The following is a 22279-nucleotide window of genomic DNA, read 5'->3' on the forward strand; positions in this document are numbered from 1 at the left end:
AAAGGTTAATAATCACCAACATTGTTGTGTTTGTCTATTTATCTAATGGACTTGTCCTGTCCATTGGCCAGAATGTAAAGAAATGTGTTGTCTAGAAGTATTGAACTATTTCAATACGAACATGAACTTTTTTTTTTTTAAGCTTAAGGGCATTAGCTCTCTAAGCCACTGTACTGCCCTCTTATTCTCAGAAGATCTTAACATGGTTTCATTGGTTTCATAATGTTTAATTTTAGACAGACATCACATTCATTACAACATTTTTACACACAGCAGACAATATTCAAGAACAACTGCTAACATGTTCCCTTTTCCACTATTTGTTTGAATTTATATGTGGAGGGTTTTTCTGCAAGTTCAGAGAACTAATTAAAAACTCCACATTATGTTGCATCAACAGAGAAAATAAATTATTCCAGGAAGTCCCACATGTTTAGATTAGCATTGTGAGAAAATGATCTGTATGAATTGTAGTCAAAAAATATGCAAGTCAACATTGTGCTTGTAACTTTAGTGTGACACTTATGTTAATCAGCACTCAACTGTTGTCATAAAGAGCTGCAACATTTTTAATGTCAGCCAGTCCAAACTTTACACCGCTGCATGCATGGGTGGCAGAATGAGGGAGAAGCAGTTTATTTTATTTTATTTTATATTTTGTAGATTCTCTGGCTTTCACTACTGTAAGAATGGGAGTAGCATTCATTATACTGCATTTCCCAGACTCAAACTAGTTTCTGCCCTCGTTTTGACCTCAAAATCAGGTTATACAGCACAGATTTAGGACTAAAAAAGTGGTGTGAAAGGTGATGGTCCCATTCCTTGTTGTGAGGAGTCTAGGGAGGGTTATATTGCTCCTTGCACCGTTTATTCCTCTCAAGCACATGGGACGGCATAGCAAACACAATATCTTGAAACGGTGCCAGCTTTTATAATGCCAGAGTGTGAGCATCCCTCCCCCTGACATTTGTCTCTCTATCAAAAATGCCCCTCAGCCAACAAGCCAACATCTGTGATCAGCAGAGATTCAGAGATTATAGCTAACAGCAATCATCAGTCTGCTCTGCGAACAAAACAGAAACGAATTCAAAGAGTTGTGTAACTTCTGCTGCTTTGACACCTCGTCTGAAGAGTGATGGGATATCGCTGCAGATGCGGCTTTCAAAAGAAAGTTATGCTGTTTTTAAAGCCTCTCAGCAAAACATGAACTGGGCTGAAATGAGAGAAATCCATTAACCTGACAGTTACCCTCGATCCAAAGTGCCTTCACTTAAATGCTATGCAGCAGACATTTATTTCATGATGACACAATTTTCCTTGTATAGTCGCATGTAATGTCAACAACAGTCACTGTCACGTATCCTTTGTGAGCGTTGAAATCCATACAGACTCTCATTTAGGGGAGATGAACAAAAAACATACTTGTCATCAGAATCAGAGACAAACAGAGAAACTTTGATGCGTTATCATAAATTGAAACTTGGTTTACAGCCCATTCATAATATCCTAACGTGAGCCGCTTCATGGCAAAGTTATGAATATTGATTTAGCACATTTGTCAGCTTAAAGCTCGGCTTCACCGCTCATGAACCATCTCATTTTTTTGGTCTGAGCTGAGGAATCATGTGCCAGTTTACAGCGCCAGGATACCACAACAAAAGCTCCTCCTGATCATTACTGATCCCACTTGAATGAGATTCACAGTGTGTGCTGTGAAGGAGGAATACAGATCCCTGTATTGCGACTCATGTTGAGCTGTCTATACTCTCCACTGTTAACCCAGTTTCATTGTAGAGTCTTTGCCATGGGCTCCATACATTATTAGTTTCTGTATGCAGGGTGAATGATAAGAGGCGATGTCCCATTTGAGTTTAGGTATAAAGAGCTTCCTCCTGTCTGCCTGGCAGGGAGGTCCTGCTGAGATGAGGGATGTCAGCCTGTCACCCTGACGCATGGCAGCTGTTTCCTGCCTGGCCCAGCTTCTATAAATAGCCAAATATATCACCTAATGTAGGCCATTTGGTCAAACAGAAACTAAACAGGGCTTGTGCTGCTTGTGGGACGATATTTTTCTCTTTCAAGTGAACTGATTTTTCATCTACAGGTGTTATCAACGTCACTGTTATTATCTTAATTTCCTCTTCTTTATGTTTCCATGCTGTCTCAGGTGGACTGATGACAGATCACATATAGCCATTATTTAATGAAACTATCAGACCTTCAGACTCCTTCACCTGATCACTGCAGCTGATGTAATGTGATGGCAATGTGGGTTTTTAAAGCCATTAAAAAGACACTTTATGCTAGCTTGTTAAAAGATGCACATAAATTATTATTTCTACAACTCCTGTTAATGACTGCTGGCTATTTTCATGATGGACAATATAAACACTTTACAATCAAGTGGATTTCAATGCAACAGTCCTGCATCAATTATCAAATTCAGGGATAGATGGCCTTGAGTTGAGTTGGCTGATTGTTTTTCTCTGTGTTTGAAAGTTGTTGGCTATTGATAGGCAGTCAAAATTTCAATCACATAACAATGTAATACAATTGAATTACCACACACTATAGTCCTAAAAAGTTACCACTGTGTTATATCAACATTTCACTGCTACTGCCTGAACAAGCACTGAGCATTAAATCTCCTCAAAGGGAAATGGTGATGATGTTTTTATTGTGCCCAACTACAGTAAATCCAGGGCAGTCACATGACAGGTTGAGGGCAGCACATATCAGGATCTGTCTTTTGTCTGTATTTCAGTGTGATTTACTACCCACTGAGGTAAAACATAGCATTTCCCCTGGTTTCTGGCCCGGCTTCATAAACAGCAATTTCTTGTCTCTTTAAGGCTGCCGTACACTTTGTTCAAGACTATAATATCTCAACAACATTGAGATGTAGCAACACTAAATGTGGAACAGATATTCATGTTCCCCTGAGAGAAAGCCCCACTGACATTTCCTTCACTGCCACCTTAAGATTAAGATCAGCACTTTTAATTTAAATTTCTTAACTGTTGGATTAATAGTGTGACATTTGTTGAACACATTCCTGTGTCACCTCAGGAGGATTTATAATTACTTTGGTGATCCGTTAACATTTGATCTAACACCACCATCAGGTCAAGTCATTAATTTGTCCAATTCTTCGTTCTAAAACCTTAAAAACTGCTGACAACCCTATCAGCCTTAGCTTTGTTTTTGTTGAGTGCTGAATCGCAATATGATCATGCGTACAGTATAGTGGTAAATAAGATGCTAAATCCACACTCATTCAGACTGCAACTCTGTATTTAATATTTATTGATACCTGTTTTCCACTACAACAACAAATATAGAAGTTTTGGTATTGGTTCATTTCTTAATTAAAAATGTTGACAACCTTGGTTCAATTAGGGTGTTTCTACTTTTACTCAAGAAAAGGATTGGAGTTACCAGATCCTTTCAAGCTTCAGAAATTTAAAAGTGACAAAGACTGCCTTTTTCAAGTCAGTTTTAAAGATATATTAAAACCTGACTGTGAATACACATTCAAAGGGGTAAGTTACGCTAATGGCTAACAAGGCCACACAAGGTATTCATACTGAAGTTGAAACAAGCAAAACAGCAAATCCTAATCCTTCACTGTCGCTGGCTCCTGGTTAGATTTCATTGACGTAAAAAAGCCAACAATTAAACCCTGTCTTTAGAACGGGAAAGGTAAAAGCTTCTTTTTGATTGATATGTTTGTCTGGGTATTATTGAAGAGTAGGTAAAGCTCCCACCTGGAGAATTCCTTGCCCGTGTATCTCTGAACGAGTTGCACATAGGAGCGTCTCAACTGCTTGAATTTCCATTTGGGCATTTTAGCTTCTTTTTCAAGGTATTAGTGGAAAAACCGTAAACAGCTGATTATTATTTGTATTTCTTTTTCCCTTAGCCAATTGTCCGTAATCCCTGCGGAGGAGCTTAAGAGTTAGATTTCTGGCATGCATGGCCTTATCTTTACATAACGGGCACACACAAATGGAGTGTGTCTCATTTTGACTAAGCCACACATTTGGGCCGAAAGGCAAAGACTCGCAAACGACTTGGGCAGAGAAGAAAGCCACACAGACAGTTAGCATTAACAAAGCTGGACAATGCAATCAATTCCAGGACCATTTTCTTGCACACACAGACACTCATGCTTACACACACACACACACACACACACACACACACACACACACACACACAAAATGTCATTTACATTCCTGCTGTATCTGCTGGTGGCATATGCAATGACGTTGGATCCTCTGGTCCTGACTGTCCTCTGGAGGTCATAGGGGAGACAGATCCAGCATCAGCCTCTCTAATGTGACATTCAATTACCTCCAAAGGTGAAGTGGTCTCATTCAGATCCAAAAATCAATTTTGCATGCACACTGGCGCAGTTTACTTCTTCAGGCTCCTTTGCACAATTTGTGTACACTTGTTGGTGACAGAAAAACAAGTTTCGTCGCCGTTCGTTCAAACTCCCATCGTCTTTTCTACAAAATGGCATCCATCAAAGTTAATGGGCTGTAATCATCGCCACAAATACACTGTCACACGTCCCACTGCTTGCTTCTGAGTATTCAACTCCCAGTCAATGGGATGTAAAGAGTGACAAGCTTCAGGAACACAATTTCCCATGTCATTAACAACTCTAAGCGAGAAATGGAAGAGAATCCAAAAAAGCCATTTTTAAGAATATTAAAAAAAAACCTTGTCTGTTTACCCAACAACTGGGAGGACTGCAGAGGAGATGCATTCATCAGAACTGCATATGACATACAGTCAATACTACTGACAGTGTGTTTTAGGCAGCCATCAATGTTGTCGTCTTTTGAAATAATTCTTATTAAAGTATGTCACTTGTGCTGACAGATCTGCCATGTGGTAGATAGATTAATTTTCCAAGTAGCCAATCCTGCCAGCTTGAAACCAGAGTTCAGCGTATACTGTATATCTACTTATCTCCAGGCTGAAAGCTGCTGGACCTCTGATTATACATCACAAAGGCACACACACACACACACACACACACACACACACACAGACAACTCTTTCAGTGCCTGATATGGCAGCGCTCCAAGAAGACTGTCCCTGATGCATTTGAGTGTTTGATAGGATGTTTTAGCTGTAGTGTCCCCATAAGACAATTTGTAGACCTCAACAGATGGAGAAGTCCAATTAGAAAACAGGCAAACGAATGGGTGCAATGGGAGAGGAATGTTCCAACTCTTTTCCCTTTCCCCCAGGACAAAGCAGCTAATCTTAGAGTACAGGTACAAAACCAACATCGCTTCTGTTTTGGAGGAAAAACATAAAAAAAAAGAGAGAGCGAGAGAGAAATAAAAGCTGTAAGACAGGCATAGGGAAAAAGTACCTGTGATTTGACTTCACTACACAGGCAGAGAGGAAAGAGCTGAATTTGATACAGCTTGCTCTCACTCCACATCTACAGTATGTATAAATATCTCCTTCTGTTGTCTGATTCTTCAAGGGCAGACATCCCACAAAGCAATTGCCTTGCCATCAGCCAAGACCAAAAAAAGGAGAAGGAATGAAAAAGTGCTTAAATATAGAAACCCCCTGGGATGGTGGGAGGGGGGGCGTGCTGTAGTGTGATTAAAATGAATAACCTTCATTCAGTCACGATTGTTAACGGTACGGTCTGCGCTGGAGCCAAAACGCTGCCTGTCCTCACAGTGTTAACATCATTATTCATCAGCAGGCCTGTCCTCCGCATTGACAAAGATGCTGGAGTTCTAAATAATGGGCGTAGTGTCATTAAGTACACATAATTTCTCCTACTGGCCCGAGGTCAGTTTAATTCAGGTTTCAGCCAATTTTGCTTTGAAAGCAGACATAGCAATAAACCTGTTGATGACTGATAGATTGTGTGAATGCAAGACCAATTTTCATGGTCAAAATGACCTTTCAGTGGTGGTGTTGTTGTTCCGCCTATGGCCCTAAGTTATTATTTTTCGTGTCTTTTTTTGATTTGACAGGAGAGGTGTCGTGAAGTGAAATGGAAAAAGTAATGATGTTCTCGTGCACATGAAGCGGTGCGGTTGCAGGTGTGGAGATGGTGGATACAGCGAATAGCAGCTCTACTCTGCCCCGGGGGCCAGTCAGCAGCTGTTAGAAGAGATGCAGCTCTTCCCCAATGCTTCCCCAAAGGTTCTCACTGGTTCCTGGTACTCGCTGTTATCTGAGCGCACTGCTGTCGTCAGTCTGGCGGCTGTCCACACTCAGTGAGAGAGCGTTCAGTTCATTTTTACGCTTCACCACTCTTTCTTTCTCATCCCAAACCTCCGCTATTCCCTTTAGTTTCACTCTGAGGTTTTTGAAGTGCGCCTTTGAACTTGCAGCTGTTTTTTCTAAACGGCTGGAATTAGTACCTTCATGTTTGTTTCAAAGACAGTCGCTCTGGAATTTCATTTGTCTTTATCTTGTATTACTGATCATCTGTAGCACTTTAGATCTTTGTCTACTTACCGTATTGCGCAGTAAACATTAACTACCATGCTGTGACTGTAGAATTGTTTGTACAGGAAGAAGATTTGAAGATGAGGCTCTGCAGCTGTTTGGTGTAAAAAGATGATATAGATGTTTTGAAATCACAACTCAAAAAGAATCTGGAAGTTTGTTGGGGTTGAGCAAGAGAAAAATCAATCTCCCCCACTCAACATTTATTATCTAGAGACTTTCTTCTTTCCTGCAATTCTTGAGCTATATCTGGCTTAATAGGCATTAAGTCTTGAGTCTTAGCTTTTGTTCTGACAGTAACACAATCAAAGAAACTGCATAATAAGGCCTGAGCAATTAGTGCCCTAATCATAAGAGTTCTTCTGGTCCGTGGAAAAAGGAATTTCGCATAAACAGGCCCAATATAGGGTCCAAAATACTAGTTGTCTGGAGCTTTCAATCCACATGGTCTGCATCCACAGATGGAGTCAGCTTTGTGTCAGAGAGATTGATTTGTTGAGATGTTAGCGCTGTTGCTTTTATATCAGAATTTTCCCTCTTTCTGGCATCTGAAGTGGAAGAAAGTGCGACACATCTTTGTCTTCCCTTATTGGAAATGAAATAACCTTTTGGTTTTGACCTGCTGGTTAACACATTAGACATTAGGTCTGACAGATGGTAATGGGCTTTTTTCAATTATTCTGTGACATTTATATTTAATAGTTTAAAATAATACTCCTGGTATTTATTTATGCATTTCCATAAAGTTCCCCATCATTTAAAGTGACAAGGCAGAGCTACCCTGACTTTTAGTCCGTTGTATGGGTGCACTGGGTTTAAAAATGCAACTTCAAAAAGTATCTATAGTTAAACCCTCCCTGACTGGTGGATGCTGATTTCTCTCAAACATTACATGTCTGGTTTATATACCTCAGGCTTTGTGTCATGACTTGACATGATCAGGGGTTATTTCTAAGACTTTAAGTTCCTTCAGAGACATGAAGACAATGTATATCTGTTTGTGAGCTTAGTGGTGCTCCTTAGGCTGAGAAAAAGTGTGTAGAGTTTATTCAGTGCTCCTTGGACAACAAAAAAAATCAATACTAAAGTAATCTGTAAATACAGTTGTAAATGTCCACTAGCAACTACAGCTGCCAAACAGCTGCACAGAAAAAAAATGAAATTGTAGATTTATTGTGGGTGTTGTATTACCAAATACACAAATACACTTAGTCAGAATATGTACCACTGTGGTCTGCCTCTTAGAAAAGTTGATTTTCAGATCCTGCAGCTTGTTGTTGCACATGCTGCAAACTCTGAGTTAAGGGGCCATTTGGTGAAGGGAGCTGATATCCAGCGGCTGCTCTGTGTGGAATCGCACATCAAAGTTAATCTTTCACCGTCTGCTCTGGCGCCGCCGAGCACTAATCTGCTGTCAGTGTGATGAGGCTCCTGGACCAGTTCCCCTTTCCCAACACACAGGCACTAATCCACGAGACCTTTCACGTTTTTCCTCTTCCCTATCACCTGACGGCACAACAAAGGCCACAGAGGTCAATTTGAAATCTCATCTGGTGGTACATTAAGTATGTCTATTTTCATAGGTCTTATTGTACAGGATGAGCCAATAAGAAGCCAGTCTGATCTGTGTTGTCTTTGTGAACAGCATGTATTCTTCATGATGCAGAATACACTAAAACAACAATATAACTAACAAAAAAAAAATCTCTAACTTGCTTGAGGTCATCATACAGTAAAGGTGAGGGAACGCTCTGGCAGCTCGATCAAAGGTTTCTGTTAAAAAATATCACTGCTCTCTCGCCCACATGCCGATTAACCTGTGATGAATACTGAATTAGCTCATTAGCATAATCACTTGAGCGTCTGATTATTTCATTTTATTATCACGTTTCTCTTATAATCCATAGCTGCTGCACCCCGTCGAGCTCCCAGCCCCTCTTTCATGTTCCTTTGCCCTCCCCATTCACCCACGAAGGAGTGTAATTGCATTATCAGAGCGTTATACTGACATGAAGGAATGTATTTTTAGCCCCCTGGCTTTCTTGAGAAACATATAGAAAGATGGGCAGCAATCTTAACAAGGCATGACATGTTAGAATCAGAAAGTTTGAGTCTGTGTATGTTGGTTTCATCATGTTCCAGATGATCGAATACTTGCATCATCCAGACCTCCCTTTAACGTTGGAAAAAATCTTATTCCTACACTTACGTGTCAGCAGGATAGCATACTTTTATGGATCCACACAGGTGCTTAACCCTAATGAAACTTCTATAAATACAGAATAGCAATCATCTTCTAATTAAAAAAAAAATGGCCACAAGGACAATCGTTATCATGACGATGAGGAGCTGGAGTACGGAGGTGACTTGGCATATAATAGCAGTGAAATAGGGCTGCTTTTTTGCATAGGACAGCAGTTGTTTCTCAAGTGTCAGCAGGTGTAGACTGAAAGACTGGAGAAGAGCTGGAGAAAAAGAAAAATGTCAAGCAGGGCTGTGCTAGCACTGCATGATAATAGAAAAGGAGGAGGGGGGAAAAAGAAAGAGAATGAAGCGTTTCATCTTCGACTTGTAGTTAGAGGCAGGCGGGTCCAGGCTGAGGAAGGGTGAGTCAAAGTCAGGAATGGAAGAGCGGTAGAGAGGAAAGCTTTTTATCATCCCTGACTCTTAAGAAGATCTCCCAAATGAGAGAGGGCGTGCATGCTAATGTCAGAGCGGCGGTGATAACTAGCCGCCTGGTTTCGCGGGGTGAGGGTTAAGCTGGGATTTGGAGGGCTAAGGGAATACATGTTTGATATGTGAGCGAGAGAGAGCCGAGGTGCCTTTGCCAGAGCTATACGTAAGGGATTACTCTATATGGTTTATCTGTATCTTTCCTGGCTGAACAGATGAATTGCAATGGCCTTAACTGGGTCTGTGTAGTTCCTCAAACTCCAGGGTGAACGTTCAGCTGGAAGATCAAAGCCACATTGACACTTCCTCATCACATAGTCTTCATTTACAATGCATTAACATCGACTGGCATGTAGCCATGAGGGCCATGGCTGTTTCCTTGAACTTCGCGTGCTAACCTTCAGCTCTGCACACAATTCTGCAGAGGCTGAATCTCTGCTGGATTGTGGAAAGCATACAAAACAATCTCCTACATCTCTTCAACAATTCATTTTACTGCATTTCGAACATCCTTTTCAGAGCCGTGTAGTCAGTGTATGTTTGCCCGCTGAGTCGGAGATGTTCACCTATCTCAAAAGTTGTCCTTCCCTGTGGCTATTGTTCGCAGTTACTCATACTCGAGTGCTCTGTTTCTCCTACCACACGCATTACAGCAGGCAGTGCGGTCCTCCGGCTCCCTCCTATCTTTGCTTCCCTATCTCCCCATTATGTTGTGTAGCTCTGCCAGCCTCCCCTTCTCTCCCTTATCACCTGCAGTGAAAATCGGGCTAATCCCAGCGCCTGTGGGATTCCCCCCCCCTCTCTGTAATGATGTATATCTGAGGGGATAGCATCAGAGCAGAGTCCTATCAGCCCACACACTCCTAATCCCATCAGTCTTTGGTGTCCAAACCCTGGAGAGGCAGCATTTTGGATGTTGGGCTCCTAGGCTGAAGCCAGAGAATCAGCACAGAACATGGGGAATGATATTTGGTGTTTAGGGATCATGTTGGGAGATCATGATCATTTATTGTGCTTCTGACTGTCACAACCTTTGTACTGTATCTACTGAAGGATGGCACTGGATCGCTCTGCCACTGCATTGAAAAATTCTTGCAGGGTGTTTGCCACCAGCGTCGCTGCCAGTCTTCCCAGCATAACAGAGATTGTATTCAACAGTCTGTTCACGTTGGAGAGAAGTACAGAATGTGCTTAATATTTGAACACACTGACCGAAACACAAAAGAGATTTAAATTTGGTTCATCAATAATGTAAAAATATTAAACAACAAAGAGTTTTCCTTTGTAAACTACCTCACTTGCACTTGTTTATCTGTGAATGCAGCAATTTCTGTTTGCTGCGTTTCTCTTCGTTCACTCAGCGGTCAGATTCAAGTTGCCTGTTGGCAAAGAAAAGAACGATCCTATAGCCTCTCCTTTCTTGTTTTTACGAACTACATTTTTTATGAGGCCTCAGACATAACCACCCTCAAGACCTCCACTGCAGGCAGCACTCCATAAATTTCACAGTCTTCCCGAATACACACCAGAAAATGAATCTCTTCTTGTCACTCATGTTAGTATGCCTCTATGACATGCAGGCAGTTTAATCAATTTTCTTGAGATTCCCAATTCATAGTTGTATGAGCATGATGGAGTTCAGGAGGGAAAATTACATTTTTTTGGTACATCTATTATTTAGCTGTCAGCAAGGATGAATTTTGTGCTCTTTCAGCCTTGCAGAGAAGGTACAGAGAGCAGTATCGTTGGAGCATTGCTCCATTTGCTCCTTGTCACTGCTTGTAAAAAACTGAGCCCTTCTCAGTTGGTCAGTGTAAAGCTTCATCACTTCTGTGTCAAATCTCCGGATAAGATTTTAATATTGTGTCCACTCTGACACTCTTCCATCCTCTTCTGCAGCTTCAAATGTCCTGTCAGCACTGGAGATGTCACCAGTTTAAGAGTATGTGAAACTTCCTGACATTGCCGCTGTCCCATTGTCCCTCCTCACTTTTAATGTGTCTGGCTGTCATCTTAAACTTTTTGATGGGTACAGTAGGTGACAGTATCTGGTTTCAGGTTAATTGAAAGGTTTTGGTCTTGCAGCTTTTGAGGGCTTGTCTGTGTTGTACAAACCATTGAACTGTGAAACTGAGCATGTGAAATTACCCCTGGAAGCACTGATAGGGAGCCTGGTGTGCATTGGGAAGGCTGGTGAAGGTCAAACAGGAAATCATGCATTCAAGGAATTATCAAAGACATGCTGAGGATGCAGAGAGCATGTTTGGAATTCACCGATCTTCTCCTTTTGAAAAGATAGAAAAATGCTAATGCTGTGTCAGACTACAAGTGGATGACCTTGACAGTTTTACCTCAATTTAAGGCTTTTTATAGTCAAATATCTGTCTTGTTTTAGCCTCTCAGAGCATTTCAAAGGAAGTCCCCCGTGACTCCACCACTGACTGTACAGTATAAGTGATGGATGTAGTCAACTTGACGTTAACAATTTTGGCCAGGGTTACGTTTTTGACTGACTTTAAAGCCTTAGATTCTGCACCGTGTTAGTTTTCTGGAGTTATAAAGACTTTACTGCCTGTGGCTTATTCATCAAACTAATAAACCATTCTGTTCAGTAACAGGTGAATGACATGAGCAGGTCTGTTCATCAAAACTACCAACAGTCTCCTTACAGAGAAAAGCCTGCAGCTATCCTGACTTCTATGCATTGGCTGCCACAAAATAAATTAATGTATGATGAACACTGAACAAGATCACAAGCCAGGTATAGTGAGTGCAGTGGAGTGCTAACATGGAAAACTCAAAAAACTGGATAATTCATGGACAGCCTGTCAGTATAGTCAACAACACAAGACATAATACTTGTTCAGTACTGTATATGAGCAATAAAAATCCCTAAAAGGCACCAACACTACATACAGTACATCAGTCCCTAAACTGAAAGGTTCAGTTTAGGGACTGATTCAGTTGAAATGACCCCTTGCATCAGTACCTTTTTTCTCAAAGCTGCCAAGCCCTTTATTATACATATCTTTTAGCCTAATTTCAACAAGTGCGTTATAAAAAGATGTCCTGTAGAGTTGTCTTGAATAGAGAAATCAGCTTACAGACCACAAGTGGTTCTTGTACCAACCTGTGCACATGTTGAATTAGTCTATACAGGTCGGATTTTTTTAGACCTACTGTCTTATGCCTTATATTTTAGAGATAGGATGTTGAATAGAGTCAGACACAAGGGAGGTGGAGATAATGCGGGAAAGGAGCCACAGGTTGGATTCAAGTTCTTGCTGCTCGCTCTTGAGGACTTTAGCCTCCGTACATGGGCCCGACACTAACCTCTGTGCTACAGACGCTCCAACAGGTGGGGTGTTTATGATGGAGTCGTAATAGGGCTTCAAGCTCTGCCCTAGAGTTTGCTGCTTGCTCAGCACACAACTAGGGATGGGCACCGCAGTAACTGAAGATATGTGGCCCACCATAACAATAATATCACGATACAGATATACTGCCATAACTGTTATATTTCAAGACATTATATATTATGATATCATATCTGATAAATTGAAAAATATAAAGTGTCCCTGAAAGGTAAAGTGCAGGATTAATGTAATTATTCACTGCATTATGTTTTCAGTGTAACTTTAAAATGCGTCACCCTTTTCAGCAGTCTGATATTATCCAGTTGTCTTGTCGTCTTCTTCTACCCTCCTGTCCACTTACTAATTGGCCTTAATACCTGTTAACGTCCATTTCGGTAACCTTTATTCATGAGCCAGCATCTCTATAATACTAAAACATCGATGATCGGCACCAGTATTTCGACAATAGCATCACAGGAGTCCCTGAGCAAATCGTGAAGCTAAACATGGAAGGTCAGATTGAATTTAATTTCACATTCAGATGATCAGATTGCAGACCCCTCCGTGATTATTAGCATGAAACAACGTGGATAGATGGTGCAGGAGATAGGACAGTGTGCTTAATTCATCTTGATTCTAATCAGATGATGAATCGAAATGCTTAATGTATTAATCAAATTAGTTTCATTCCAGTGCTTATTGAAATATCAAAGTGGAGAAGATCAAAGTGCAGTTTGATGAGATTTCTTGTGTCATTACCATGACAGATGTAATAGATAAGGCTCAACAGGGGAAGAGGCTCTGGTGTCTTAAACCAGAAGATCGTTTTTTTCCTTCTCATCGTAACACCTTTGACATTGAGCACCCAAACCAGGGGAATCACCTGTTGACTACCTTTGCTTGTTTTGTTGCATTTCACTACAGTCTCTTCCGCATAAGGCAAGTTAGTTTATTTACAGTACAAGAACAGGAAGTGGAATCTTAAAGGAAAATGGAAAATGGGATTTTTAACACTGTTGACAAATCTCTCTGCTCTAAAAGATCTCCCACAATCCTTCTTGGATCCTAACTGTCAGCAGGGCTGTTGGTGGTGATCAACTGGCATGCTAATCTTTAAGAGAGCAGGACATCCTTTAGACCTTTGTGATTTCATCAGAAACCTGAGTCACTGCTCACTTAAGAGACGTTTTTCCCTTTTCCCTGCGATCCTCAAAACATGAAGATACTGTAGATCTTTCTGTATGTGGGAATCAGACACTGTAGAAGAAATCAGATTTTTATTGCCCCTGAAAGAATGTCATTTTGTTTTGATTGATTTCTTCTTCTTTTTTTTCCAAAAAGACCTTTACTTTTTCTGAGATGAATTATAAGTAAATGGGGTGTCTGTAAAATCATCCAGATATCTTGTTTGTTTTTCTTTCCCTTTCCACTAACCAGATGGCAGTCAGATTTCAGATGCAGGGTTCCTGGAAGACAATCAAGGAACAAGATAGCTTTTTTAGGGAGGAGGATTGGTTTAACTAGATATCAAATTAAAGGCCATTCATACACAAAAAGGGTATGTTTTCCAGACTGCTTGTAAGTGTGTGTGTGTGTGTGTGTGTGTGTGTGTGTGTGCATGTGTGTGTGTTCCTGTGTGTCCAGGCGTGTCCATGTCTTCAGATTTCAGCGCTCGCTGTGAGGTGGTGAGGTCATGTACAGAAATCTGTCTGCCAGCACCCCTGATGGAATAGTGCACCACTTTTTAAGGTCAAGCACACAAACTTTGCCATGCAGGTTGATACAGGGACTCATAAATGTTTGATTGGTCTATTATCCAACCCGGGTGGGGACATTCATCCTCACTTCTGGAATTCAAATATTCCTTTTAGCTTGACATTTCTCCTCCACTTTCTGAGGCAAACCTCCAGTCTCTCTCTCGCTCTCTCTCTCTCTCTCTCGCTCTCTCTCGCTCTCTCTCTTTCCGAGCATGCCGAGCTTCATCTGCAATGCTGTCATCTCACTGTGGGACAATTCTACACAATGCGCTGTTTTTAAGGGCGCTGCACGGTTTCAGGTGGGTGGAACTGGGGAATTGATACTCAGTCATTCCGACACTCCTCTTCCTCCTCTGCGGGGTGGATAAAGATCTGGCCATCCATCTTTGTGTCTCAACCGTGTCGGCTCCTGGTAACAAACCTGGCTACCTGTTAGTGAGAGACAACAGGAACAAAGCAGGAACATTACTTTAATCTCTCGCTTCTGCTAATTCCTGTCTCTGCCGTCATCCAGGAGGCACAGCTTTGTGTATCCCAGCCTCCCCCTTAAGAACAATCCATCACTGTTAGTGCCTCTCTCCAGAGTGCACCCGCTCCCTCCTCTTTTTTCTTTTTTTTTTTTACCTGCTCACCATTATGCTTTGCTTTCAAAAGACGATGCTTACTGGAAGAGCTGGAATAAAAACGTTATCAACAGTTGAATGTTGAGGCTCATTTTCACATCCAGCAGCAACTTGACTCTCCACCTATAAGTATAAAACATGTAGGCAGCTGCACTTATGTGAGAGAATGCTGCTGTGCGTGTTATGCAGATCTCTTAATGGGCTTTCATCGCTACATCCGGGATCTATAATTGACACCTGCTGTCAAGCTTGGTGTGTGATAACACAGGAAAATAACTTGACCTGTAATGAACTGTAAAACTGATGATGTCTGTTTGAGATTACTCAACTTGAAAGAAAACTGTTGTACATGAAGTCCCATCAAGCGTGATATTAAAATGTCCACTTTAACATCTTTCCGCCCAGAGTCTGTCAAAGCCCCGGCTGTTGGGCCCAACGTGTTAAAAACCCGAGGCTAATGACTCAAGCAGACGGCCGTGGGCATTAGACAACTTCATTTATGAAATAGTCAACCTCCCGTGTAGCGATACATTCACATTAGCCCGCCTCAGTTGAGAGACGCGCGGCTGTCACAGCCACTGAGCAATGCTGATGTCCTCTCCTACCTGCATTCATCTTCCTCTCAGGAGCTAATGGTCTTCTCAGGTCATCTGCGCATTAGGCTCTCGATCATTCATCTCACCCACCTGCAACCCCGTGGATAGCTGGTCTTCATCGGCACAAAGAGGGTTGTTTGGAAGACATAGAAAAGGAAAATGCTCTGACTCATTCATGTTCACTCCTTTTCTACACCCCACAGCTGCTTGTTTGCCACAAGTGTCTGCAGAGGGCATTTCATAACCCCCCAGGTTATCGTGTAATGATTAGTTAGTGTAATTTGCAGGTTTGTGCCTGACACCAATAATTTCCGAGGAGAGCTCATAGTCTGCCCTGTAATTATTTAACGATGTTGAATGATATTCACCTCTCTGTGTGGCTACATAGCAGCTATGTGTTATTGCAACATGTGGAATTTGGTGGTTAGGGTCATACAACCAGGCTGGAGATAGAAATGTTCAAAAGCCACATTTCAAATAAACCAGAGACCAATTTAAAATGTAAAGCTTTTCCTGGGCACACCATAAAACTAAAGGCACAACACCTACGATACTACAGGACACCAAGATGAGCTATTATCATGACGTTTAGATACAGGAAAAGTTCTATCTGGAAGTGGACCTGTGGCAATGCAGTGCAAATAAATAATCCATCCAGATATACTTGAAGGTTTGTGAAGCAACAAAAAAAGTTCAAATAGTAAATAATCAATTTGCAAATTACCCTTTGAGGGCCAACTGCAGTACCATTAGATGTGACCAGCAGCCATCAATTAGCGAGTCCCTTCTTCAGAGCACCTGTGAGCAAGTCTTAATTACACACTTTAAACACTAAAACGATTTTTTTTGAATCCCCATTGTCACTGAAAGATTCATTAGATTGTAGTTTTTTTATGGATTATTGAAAGCACTCATGTCAGATCAGTATGTTATTCTGTTATTTACTCATTTAAAAAATATTAAAGAGCACATTTTCCAGCTCCAGCTGAGTCTGCCAATGTAAAGAAAAGTTAGATCATGACGACAGTTCAATTTTAGCTTTACCTTACGCGCAGACAGGTCTGACTGCCTGAAAGAAGACAGCGCATTAATCTCTTTAATGGGGATGATTTAGTCCCCCACTGACACATGCACGACCATTAATCTATTCATACTGAATGCAGCTTGTACAACATTTAAGAAATGCTGAAAAATGGCATCCCTGTGCTTGGATAAACAGACCAGATCTATGTAGCGCATGATTTCCAAAAAAAATTTTCTTTTTCTAACGAGGTGTCACTGCATTTATATCTGCATTCAATATTAAAGTTCCATTTCGATGTGAAAAAGAGAACAAAACACAAAAGTGTCCCACAGATTTAAAGTATGGCTCCAGGGATCGGCTTCACGCTGTTCCCTTCCCCTTTTGCTTTTACTCGATGTAATACTGCTCGCTGTATCTTTCACAAGCTGTTTGGCTAACAGAGGTCACAGGGGATATGTTGCCCGTTTGGTCACGACGTGAAAGCATTAGCCGGTGCCAGCAGGTGTGTAATTATATATGAAAGAGCGTTTTAAAAGAGGAACATCATGATGGCAGGAAGAAAGTAGGCCAGCAAGGAGAGACTTCACAAAAGTCCTATTTATTCCTCACCCACTTCAAATATGTTACTTGCTGTTTGAAGTTGTGAAATAATCCAAGGTCACTGTAACTATTTCAAGACGTGTAAAAATAACATTAATCACACAAAGACTAATCATGATAAAAACAAGCCTCCTTTTAAAAGAATGTGGGTGTTGTTGTTTTTTTTTTTCTTGTTTTTCCGCACAGTGTGCTCACTGTTGTCTGTTTTTCTGTGTTCCAGGTACGGGGACATGGTGCCAAAAACAATCGTTGGGAAGGTGTTTGGGTCCATATGTTCTCTGAGTGGGGTGCTGGTCATCGCCTTGCCTGTCCCTGTCATAGTGTCAAACTTCAGCCGCATATACCACCAAAGCCAGCGGGCAGAGAAACGACGAGCCCAGAGGGTACTGACTCACCCGCTCCCTTTGCTTGTGCTTTGTCACTTCCTTTCTCTCTGTCTCTGCTTTTTTTTTTTGGTGTTGGGGGGGGGGGGCTTCTATCAGCCTCTTCCCTCTGTCCTCTTATTATCCACATGTAACAGAATGACAGGGCAAACACTATCCTCCAGAATGTTAATCTTTTATTGTGTTACTGTGTATGCAGGTTTTGGGAGGGGAGGGGGGGGAGCTTAACTCTCTTGAGTATATTTCAGAAGGAGAAGGAAATAAGAGAGGTAATGACAATGACTGAACAAATGATCTTCAGACTATAGCGTCAGCAGCTTTTCAATAGCAATATGTTCATTTCTTCCTGAAAATTGTTTGCAAGGCAGATTTTTCTCTAATGGTACTTTTACAAGCATAGCCTCTGCCTGCTAAATACTGTGGCTGCCAGAGGGAGACACAGCCAATTAGTGTGACAGACAAAGCGTCAGAGGCTAAAACCGAGGTCTGTTTGTTCAAACAGAAATCTCGACTTGCTAGAATCCGTGCTGCGAAGATTCGAGGCACTAATGTCTATATGCGCTACAAACAAAACGGGCTCCTGAACGACTCGCTGGAGGAGGTAACGGAAACCAAGCGGCGGCTCGGGGGGGCTGACTGACTGGGGCCTCGTTGACGCTTGCATGCCGCTCTGCTCGGGGGCCATGCCACCTCACACACGGGGGAGGGCGTGGGAGGGGAGGGAGGGCGGGCATCTTCTTCTACTCATTCTGTAACACAGGGCTGCTGTCATTCCAGTGCTTCAGTGTGATCGTCCTCTCTCTTACATCACACCTCTCAGCTCGGGCATTGACATGCTTCGTCGACACTCTCTCTCCGTCCATACAGCAGGAGAGGGGCCAGGCAGGCACAGTCGCCTTCTGGTGGAGCACGGCCATTACAGTCATACTGACTCATGACCAAGCTCTGCATGTCTGTCCAACAGGGTTTGGAGGGGAAGAGGGGGAACCAAAGACTTACTGGACAGTAGGTCACCTGTGGAGACTCTCTGCACAGCCTGCATCTCCTCTGAACTCTGTTTTTGATCTGCTGTGTGTGTTTAGTGTGTGTTATTTCTAGAGCATCCAGGTTGTAGTGCAGACTAACACAACATACCTTCCATCCCAGAGCTGTGCAGAGCCTCATCAAAGTGTGTACTGTTTTTGTGGTTCAGATTCTGTGCTGTGTTTGGTGCATCTGTTCGATCTGTGTCTAGGTGTGCCACTGCTGTTGCACTGAAATGAGCTCATCTTCTAATTTGACTTTTCTGGTCCTTCTCACTAAATCAGCGAAAGAAATGGCAAAACCAATTCTCTCAGAGAAACATGTCGTAATCAGCTACTGTCTCTGTGCATCTCTAAAACACCCCAGTAGATTGGCTGCCGTGCTACAGATCATTTCAACCGTCAATGCTTTGCCTACATCACTAGCTGTGTGCCTGAGACTGCTTCTGTGAGTCTCAACCTGCTTATCTTCACTGTGGGTTTCTTTCACTTTGTGTGTTCCAAGGCCTCCAAGATGGCAGGACAAGCCCTGGTGGGGAAGGCCCCCAGTCCTCCTTTTGAGAGCCAACATAATCACCTGCTGCACTGCCTGGAGAAGACCACGGTAAAATCCTTTTTATTTCCCTCTACAACTTCAAAGCCGTGTCCGCTGGAAAACACACAATCACTCTGGTGTCTTTCATTCGTACTTTTTTTTTATTTTTTTTTATAACGGATTAAAATAACTCACTGTGACACACACAAAAAAAAGTTCCTTTCATGTCAAATTCTTGAAATCAGTTCTGTATCTTCAGTAACAACCGTCTGGTACAGTGAGTTACAAATAGAAAGGAAGTGAGTTTTTCCATCCATGTGCAAACTGTACCATCATTGTATATGCAGCATGAGGTAAAAATAGCTGTAAATGGGGCTGGGAAATGTTGACTCCCTCTCTGGAAACATGCTAAAGATAACATGACTCTGCCAGCCAGCAACATTACTCCTTCCAAACAAACCAGCATACCTAATTTTACACTATCTATAATTCAGATGTGTAAGAGCCTCTTTAATGCTTTGCTGTGACATGAGTTTTACACTTGCAGCTCTGTACAGAGACACGGACGAGCAGCAAATCAGTGTTCGTCCTCATAGATCATCCTCCCCCCCAAGTAAAAGGTTTGCATGTCGCTGGGAAAGGCTCCATTAAGTCATTCAGATAGCAGTGCACATGTTTACATTAGGCTTCTCATACCGTGCATTATATATAGCAGAATGAGAGGGGGGGAAGATGTAAGACAAAAAGAGACACCATTTAAAGCGTCAGATGCTTTTAAGTGTCAGATGCTGTGTTGACGGTGCCACCTGCTGGCAGAGCCTGAAACACACTTTGATCTGACCTTCAAGTCCTTCTCATTCGTCACAGGGATAACGGTTGTGAATGCTTTCACAGATGGCACTTAATATGGACATCTGGGCCAATTTATTTCTATTTCTGTGATGATTCATTTTCCAATTATTAAACAATTTTGCTGTGGATTCTGTTCAGTCTGTTTAGTCTTTACTGTGAAACATCTTTAGTCATTATATAGCGGAGCCAATCATTGATGTAATAGAGTGATTCATGAGCAGCATCCAAATCTGAATTCCCGCCACCTTCCTCTGCAGAATCACGAGTTTGTGGACGAGCAGACGTTCCAGTCCAACTGCATGGAGATCTCTGTGATGAACAAGTCGGGCTCACATGCATCCTCACTGTCCTCGTCTCCACATGGCCTCGGCTCGTGCTGCTCTCGACGCCACAGGAAGAAGAGCAGTTTCAGCCTGCCCAGCACAAACAACCAGGAGCTGAGCACCATACAGATCAGAGAGAGACCAGTGGCCAACAGGTATTCCATTTCTCTCCCTCACACTCAATAGATTGTGCACACACACCCTTTGGGCAGCTCGTGGTAAGGAGCTTTGTTTCTCAATCTTACCTTGACCTTTTTCCCCCTCAACTAGATATTTATTTATTTCACATACATGTTGAAATTGCTGGGTCTTTGCACCTTCATTTTGGGTTTGGGATCACCATGCACTTTTTTTGGATGCCACTGTTTTTTTGCTGCAGGCGTGTTTTTTAAAATCCCATTCTCCTACCTTTGGAGTTCTTTTTATACGTTTTTTACATTTTCAATAATGCTGCTCTGCTTTTAAAAAATGCCACAGATGTTTTAAAGAGCAGTTGATTCTTATTGACAAACCAGTTTTGGTGTCACTCATTCTAAACATTTTAAAGACATAAGATTAAACCCATCTTGGAGTCATGAAGTTGAGGATGTTATTGTTAGGTCCACTGTTGTTCAAGGAAGATTGAACATTTTAGGAATTTGATCTACCTTAGCTGAGTACTTTCCACATTTTAAAAGTCTTTTGTTTAGTTTTCTTCTTGTAGGCCGACACATTTACGCCCTTTATGTTGAATGTATGTTAACATTTAGAGGAGCAGCTTGAGGAGAGAGGTGGGCACCCACTCTGTGGCAGCCTTGAGTTTTTATCCTGAGTCAGTGGTAGTCCCCCGTGTTAGTTCTGTGAAAGCTAATTGCAGATATTTGGCTTTAATTGTGTAGTGCTAGTCACTGGTATAACTCTGAGGGGGTTTAGACTTTTTGCAAGTGGATTAATCCACATAATCACTCAGTGAGCTGTTGCTTCTGTATTCTCTGGATTGAGCGAGTGGAACTGTGCAAATAGCTGTGTTTTATCTTTAACATTGAGCTGTGGTAAGTAACACTCATTTTTGTGATATAATGTGCTAAGAACCATTATTTTGATAGTGCACTTTATTTCAATGCATATTTAATTTTGTAATATTCTAGAATAAACCTTTGTGCACGATAAAAGCCTTCAATCAGTTTATTTAGTGATAGGATTTTATTTCAAATTACATATACTTTGTATTAAGAGTGGGGGTGTTACGCTACTCTGCAATGGTGAAGCTATCGATTTCTTAACCAGATGCACCTGGTCTCACTGTTAAAAACCCAAAAGGCAGAGAGGCTTTATGGGCAAAGGCTGCTGCCTTGGGACTTTGTGTGCTTTCTTGTGGCTTCAGTCTTTTGTTGGCTGACTTATGGTTGAGTAGAGTTGGCTATACTAAATATATGCTGGGAAATTGATTATTCCTTTACCCTGGTGTATGGAGATGATGTATTTGACAGTATGGTTGTGGGTTTAAAGATGAACAGAAAGCAGATTAAGAGGAAATTCTAATGCTCCAAACACTGTCATCCAATTAATGATGCGGCTGTTTTCTTACTAAATACAACGTTTTCATTAGGGAGATATTTACATAGTGACAAAACAGGAGTTCAGAGTTTGTAGAAGTCAGATTATGTTAGCCCTTTTAAAGTATTAAAGGGCCAGTTCATGTAAGTCAGTTAAAACCTGTTTTATTTAACACTACCTCTACACCCATTTACTTTCAGTGATGGATGTATTTGTCTGAAGACATGTTGCAGAAATTGTTACTTCCCACTCAATATGTTGAAAGTGGATAAACTTCAGTTGATGGTGCTTAAAATTAAAATTGTAAGAAAAAGAATGAGTGGTGCCCAGACAGCCAAGCGAGTATGTGTTCATTTACAGAGGCAATGGTCCCTGCCCAGCGACCGTTGGATGGAATCCAACCTCGGCCCCTGTTATTCCCAACTCTCTCCTTCCAACATAGCCAACAAAAGGGGAAACAATGGCCCCAAAAAAAGCTTCTCTCACATCCCTGCTACT

General features: G+C 41.7%; 1 protein-coding gene across 2 annotated transcripts in view; it reads left to right on the forward strand.

Annotated features, from left to right (window-relative positions):
• LOC306825614 (A-type voltage-gated potassium channel KCND2-like) overlaps nt 1-22279 on the forward strand; it is a 33537-nt gene that overhangs the window by 9104 nt on the left and 2154 nt on the right. Inside the window, exons 3-6 of one of the 2 annotated variants that reach the window (XM_079346464.1) lie at nt 17351-17513; nt 18016-18114; nt 19041-19139; nt 20180-20400. In XM_079346464.1, coding sequence (XP_079202590.1) covers nt 17351-17513; nt 18016-18114; nt 19041-19139; nt 20180-20400 — 582 coding nt within the window. The remainder of the gene's footprint in view (nt 1-17350; nt 17514-18015; nt 18115-19040; nt 19140-20179; nt 20401-22279) is intronic. The other variant, XM_079346465.1, reaches the window with a different exon arrangement.

Source organism: Symphodus melops (genome assembly GCF_947650265.1).
Source record: "Symphodus melops genome assembly, chromosome: 6".
Classification (NCBI taxonomy): Eukaryota; Metazoa; Chordata; class Actinopteri; order Labriformes; family Labridae; genus Symphodus; species Symphodus melops.